At 41.3% G+C, this 6,380-nt stretch overlaps 1 protein-coding gene across 1 annotated transcript in view; it reads right to left on the reverse strand.

The window, feature by feature from the left end:
- The window catches only part of rbm45 (RNA binding motif protein 45), a 33,198-nt gene extending 27,197 nt beyond the window's left edge, over window positions 1-6,001 (reverse strand). The window contains exon 1 of the mRNA XM_033023865.1: window positions 5,640-6,001. Within this exon, the coding sequence (XP_032879756.1) occupies window positions 5,640-5,915 (276 nt within the window). The 5' untranslated portion in view covers window positions 5,916-6,001. The remainder of the gene's footprint in view (window positions 1-5,639) is intronic.
- Window positions 6,002-6,380: the final 379 nt, after the last annotated feature.

Below are 6,380 nucleotides of genomic sequence, written 5' to 3' on the forward strand. Positions count from 1 at the left end.
CTCAGACTCCTATTAAATCTGTTCCCCTTCACCTTAAACCTATGTACTCTGGTCCTCGAATCACCTATTCTGGCCAAGAGACTCTGTGCATCTACCCGATCTATTCCTCTCATGATTTTAAATACATCTTTGCCTGTATTCAAACATATTTTGTGCTAGTAGGGAACAGTGGGTAGAAGGTAAAGCTGATATTCATGTCCATAAGTTATGGGAGCAGAATTAGGCCATTCAGCCCATCAAGTCTACTGCATCATTCAATCATGGCCGATCTATCTTTCCCTCTCAACCCCTTCTTCTGCCTTCTCACCATAACCCCCGACACCCATACTAATCAATAATCTATCCATCTCTGCCATAAAAATATCCATTTACCTGGCCTCCACAGCCGTTTGTGGCAATGAATTCTACAGATCTGTTGACACATGGCATTTTCCTGTGGTAAATTACAATTGTAATTGGTGTGCACACAAGAAAGAAAACTGATGTTTGTCCATCATGTGATATACTTCAGTTTTGCCCTACTTATCCTCCACATGAATGTGGGCTCCACTGGTCAGCCGCAGATGTAGTATAAACAACAAACTTCAGCGTCAGCGTTATTCGACTTTCTTCTTGGAAAAGTCAATAGAGAAATCATGCCAACTTCTTATATAGCCTGTGTCATACAAAAAGATAAACATTATCCTGAAATTAGCTGCCAGTGTCAACCTCAAATATTTGGCAGGCTCTGTGGCACAAATGTATTTCAATCTGCTGTTCATTTAGGCGGTTTATATGGAAAATGGTATTTCCAGCAGTTTCAACAAATCTGACAAAACCCTCACAATTAGTCAATTAAAAAGTACAGATTATAATTAGCTTATTAATCACTATACAGAATGCAATGTAAAGATTAGAACATAGTAAGTGCGATAAAGTAGGAATTTCAAGAACTTAATCTATCCATTCTATCAAGAAATTACAGTTTAGTACATTACATTGCAGACACCTTTCAAAATAAAGCAAAAACTGGAGTGTTAAGAAAAAACATTATATTATACGTGTCAGGGGTTATGGGGAGACAGCAGAAGAATGGGGTTAGGAGGGAGGTATAGATCAGCCATGATTGAATGGCAGAATACACTTGATGGGCCAAAGTGCCTATTTCTGCTCCAATCACATGATCTTATTAGAATAGAATAGAAGCATAGAATGCCTTTTATTGTCATTCAAATAGCTTGGTTTGAACGAAGTTGCATTTCTACAGTCTTACAGCAGCTTGATAATTAAAAGTCTATTTTCAGTACACATATAATACAATAACTTTCATTTACACACTTCTTCACAAACTTGCATTTATGAAGTCACAAGCCACTTTTTAATACATCGAGACCAACTCTCTAATAAATATTCATTTTAGTTAAAACTGTCTAGTGGAACATTACTCTGACTCTTGGCTAGATAATCAATTTCTCCTATTTAGTCAGCTGGATGGTATAGGGACAACTTTTTTTCCATTCTCTCTTTTAACTTTTTTATTAAACCTTTGTGACAGTGCTTTTTCCTTTCGTATCACTGCTCCAGCCTCCAAAAAGTTGGAATCTTGATTCCCTATTTCAACATGCATGTACCATATCCCAGTAATACTATTTCAGACGAATATCAACTTTCACATGCTTATGACATCCAACTTCATCTCACCATTCTTCCTCAGCCATTTCACTGTTTGTAGTATCTGAACTGGATAAGCAGACATTTTCGATGAATATCAGAAGAGCAAACCCAATATCTTGAGCATTGATTAAAAATTAGCTCTTAAGACACAGATTTCACAGTTGTCTAAAAGTTTTCTCTCCACTCCTCGCAACCTACCCCTTCGGCCTAGCTTGCCCATGCCACCCAAGTTGCCCCATCCACACTAGTCCCACCTGCCTGTGTTTGGCCCATATCCCTCTAAACTGTTCCTTTCCATGTACCTGTCCAAACCAGCCTCAACTACTGTCGACATGCTTGATGTCAATGTGAACTCAGATGTAGATAACATCATAAGTATCAGTACTAAGACTATAACTTCTGTCTCAGCTGCAATGCCTGATTCTGTTCCTTCTCATCCCCGGTTGTAACCATTTGGGTTTTGTTGCCTGCACATTTGACTATTACAACCCCTCTGGCCATCCTGCATTTTTTTGCATTATGTAACTTACAGTTCATTTTATTCATAGGAACGCGGCGTCATTAATACTTGGTCAAAACACAATTACATTTACTGAGGAATGTGGATCGATGTATTGATGACACATTGTATAACTACGTGTTAACTACTGGCTGTTAACAAGTGCTAATAGTGGTAGTTAACAAATCGTTTTCGTCTCATGGCCGGTGCAGCAGTGACTCATTGTAACGATTACCCATGTTCGTTTTTTTTTTTAAATCCGTATTTAACAACGCGAATGTTTTTTTTTAAAAATCCGTATTTAAAAACGCAAAATTCGTATTTCCGTATTCGTATTGCATTTCCGTACGAAATATGGAAAATTAGCACAGGGCCCCCTTAGGCGCGGGGGCCAATTGGAAGCAATTGGTCCAATTGGCTTAAGGCCAGCCCTGAACGCGACTTCTAACGCCTTCAACATCACGGATCGCAATATCAGGACAAAACAAAAGGTATGTCGTTTTTTAATATATTATCTAGTTTTTTGGTGTGGCTTCATTTTAATCTTATGATGCGAAAAATGTTATTTAGGCATTTTACGAATAGGCCATGTCTTGCCTGCCGATATGGGCTTAAAATTTATGGCAACGGCAACATTCCAATCGATCACATTCCAGAAACATCCACTCTCAAGATAAATCAAATTCATTATTTTTGTTTTGCACAATCATGTCATAAGAACATCTAAATCATCTATATTTTGTGTTATTGTCTATCCATGATCAATATTTTCATACTAAATATCCACAGTACAATGTTAGTCAGATGCATTGTGCAAAAAATAGTGATTTTAATTATCTTGAGTGGATGTTTCTGGATTAATTTATGGGAATTAAACATTAAATTCCTTCCATTTGGCATATAAATTCTTGACAAAGTGAGATTTGAAAATCATGTTATATTGTGAATTTTTGTGTGAATGGGATCAGTTTGTTATCGCAGCATGGTCGACACGAGGTCCTAGGAGGACGTATGAGGTGGCCGGAACTCTCCTTCATGCTCGAGAGAAGTTCCCGCCTATGTGCGGCCTCAGCTAGGTCCTAGGAGGTCGTATGAGGTGGCCGGAACTCTCCTTCATGCTCGAGAGAAGTTCCCGCCTATGTGTGGCCTCAGCTAGGTCGCGGAAATTTTTTGAGGATGTTGAAAATTTTCTGTGAGTAAAATTTGGTCGGCATGGGTCTTTTTCACTCGCAGTGCAGTGGAGTGGGGTCGCTATTTACTTACAGGCACTCGAGGGCAGCCGTAGCCAGGGGCGGAAAACCCGGGGGGGCCAGAGGGGACACATCCCCCCCATATTTTGAGAGGTGGGGGACATCCCCCCAAGTTTTTGTAATCCCGATTTTAAAATCGCCATTTTTAGCGCTGGATTGTGCCTCCGAAGCCTCGCGCATGTGTGAATGTGCGCATGCGCACGTGACCACCAAAAAATTGTGTCCCCCGTCCCCTCCATGTTTTGATAGTGAGTTCCGTTCTTGGCCGTAGCCAATCACCTTGCTGACCGGCCATTTTGATTGGCTCATTGGAGTTTCACGACCTAGGAAGACCTACCGGCAGGTAGAATGCCCGCTGAACTTTATTAAACTTCTTAAAAGTGTCTCCACTCCTTCTCCCCCTCTCTCTCCCCTTCTTCCCCATCCTCTTCCCTTCTCCCCCCCTACTGTCTCCCTTCTCTCTCCTTCTCTTCCCCCCCCCCCCCCCACGCTCTCTAAAGGACTTACCATACTCTGTGGCAGCCGTTTACCTTCCTCTTCATCGAGCAGACAGTGCTCCTCCTCTTTCTCTGGCCCCCACCTTCGCGATGTGTGTGTTTGTGTTTGTGTGTGTGTGCGCGCGCGGTCGGTCGATGCAGCTCGCTGTTCAGTCGATCCAGCTCGCGGTTTCAACGCGGCCGCTCGATCCAGCTCGAGGCTTTCCAGGAGAGTGCCCTCGAGCTTGAAGGTCGAAGGCACTCTTCTAGACTTGCGGATTAGGTCGCCCTAGTGGGACAGGCCCTTCAGGCTATTAAAAAAAATTAGCCTTTTCTTAAGAAATGGATAATGCTTAGATCTAGTAATTGAATTTAGATGAATTTAATTGATTTGATGAAACAGATGAATATGAATTTTTTGGTGGGTATTTACTATTTGTTTTAGCATTTAACTTTATCATTTCCACCTTTTTTTCTAAAACTGCAAATAATAACTTGTTTCTGTTAATGCTGTTCAGTGTTTTGTTTTCTTTACATTTTAAACAGATGTCTCTGAAGAAGAAATGCAAAATTGTCAATCGTAATGCCCAGCAAAAGAGACTGATTTAGACAGCATTCGCAGAGATTATCCGAATTTGGACTACTCCAAATGTGATGATCCACAGGACATTCTTAATGGGAAAGTAGTGGACAGAAAGGCATGTCATGCGTGGTTTGAAGAGCAAAAACTTGTAGTTTATAATGCCAAAATTGAAAAGTTGAGGAATAACAAGGTGTACAAAGTTGCTTATTGGTTACAATCTGAGGAGTATGATGATGCTGCTTATTACGAAATGCCAATGTACCAGCTCTGATCTTCTCGATAAAGACTTGGCCTTTTGCTAGAAATTGTAATTTCTTTACCTGTCTGTTACAGACTTACAGCATATAATACAATAATATTAAAGTTCTGATCTTGAGAATATCACATTTTTGAATTTTCAAGGCATTCTCGGTGTTTATTACTATTTCCGTCACAACGGTCAATTTTGTAATTAGCTACAATTAGGTAACTAACTAATTATATGCTTTAATTTCAGGTCATCCAAGTAAGATGTTTCATATTTGTTTCAGAATGCTTCAATCTGTAATAATCTATAATTTGGCTTCCCAATTGCCTAGAGTCTGCACATTTGCAGTGACACATTTGCAGATCACTTCATAATCTCACACCATTTAAAGAAAATAACCTGTTTCTTGATTTATTCTGCAAAAGTGGTCGATTTTACACGTTCCACATATTCTATTTGCCATGCTATTCTCCCCCATTCGTTTGATTTGTCTACATTTTATTTAAAAAAAACTTATGTGCAACACTTCTCAATTTACATCGCAAACCAACTAATTCAGGCAGACCAATCATTCACGTTTTAGTGACTCCTCATTTGTCAGCTGTGCCTTCAGTTATCTACAATAAGTTGCAGAATTTCCTAAACACTTTGGTTCTTTAACTTTCTCATGCACAAACCGACCTCTTTCATTAGTTTTGCTTTTGTTTGTCACTACTATCACCTTGTGTGCGCTGCTGTGAAGTGCCTTGGGGCATTTCGCAACGATAAAGGGGGACATTTAAACGCGAATTATTATTGTAGATGAAAAAATCTTCACCACCTGATCTACGGGGGAGAGGAAACTAACTAAACCGACACCAATTCCTTATAAGATTAAGTTAGAGGAACTGGTGGTGGGCTGCAGGGAGGGATGGAGAAGGCAAGGCGATACCTTAATGGGCTTGGTATCCTCGGTGAGGGCCTTGCCGTGCATGTCCTCCATGGCTCTGCAGGCCTGCGACGATCGGCTGAATTTCACGTAGGCGATGCCTTTATGGTCTTTGGACTGCTTGTCCCGCACCACCCAAATGTCCTGGATCTCTCCGAAGAAAGAAAACTTCTCCCTGATCACCTCCTCCGACGTCGACTTGCTGATCACCAGGAAGAGTCGGCTGTTGGGAGGGTGATCGAGGTTCGCAACGGGACGGGAGCTACCGCTGTCCTCCATCGTTCAACACACCCGCAGCCACCGGCTTAACGTCGCACCTCTCGCCGCCCCTCGTCGGGCCGAAGCGCGGCCACCTTCTCCTGCAGAACTACTCGCCCCACACATCGCCCCCTAGCTCGGCATGCACCAACCGGACAATTCCACCCTTCAGTATCATTTACTCCTGCTGACTGCAGTCCAGTTTGCACCTTCAAATCGAAGACGTGGTAAATCATTATCATTTTCTAGGTTCACGTGAAAATATATTCGAATTTCTTTGGATCCCTGTTTAAATTGCTGTGTTCCCTCCTACATATATATATCCATAACACAGCGAAGCAGTTCAAGGAGCCATGGGATGTTTTCGCCTGTCTCCACACGTGTGTATAATTTTAGAAATGTATCTTCCAATTTTATCGCGTGGAAGTTTTCCACACAGCCAATCTGATTCCAGCAATTTACCGTACAGTCGTTTAAAATGAGCAC

This window comes from Amblyraja radiata, chromosome 7 (assembly GCF_010909765.2).
Source record: "Amblyraja radiata isolate CabotCenter1 chromosome 7, sAmbRad1.1.pri, whole genome shotgun sequence".
Lineage (NCBI taxonomy): Eukaryota > Metazoa > Chordata > Chondrichthyes > Rajiformes > Rajidae > Amblyraja > Amblyraja radiata.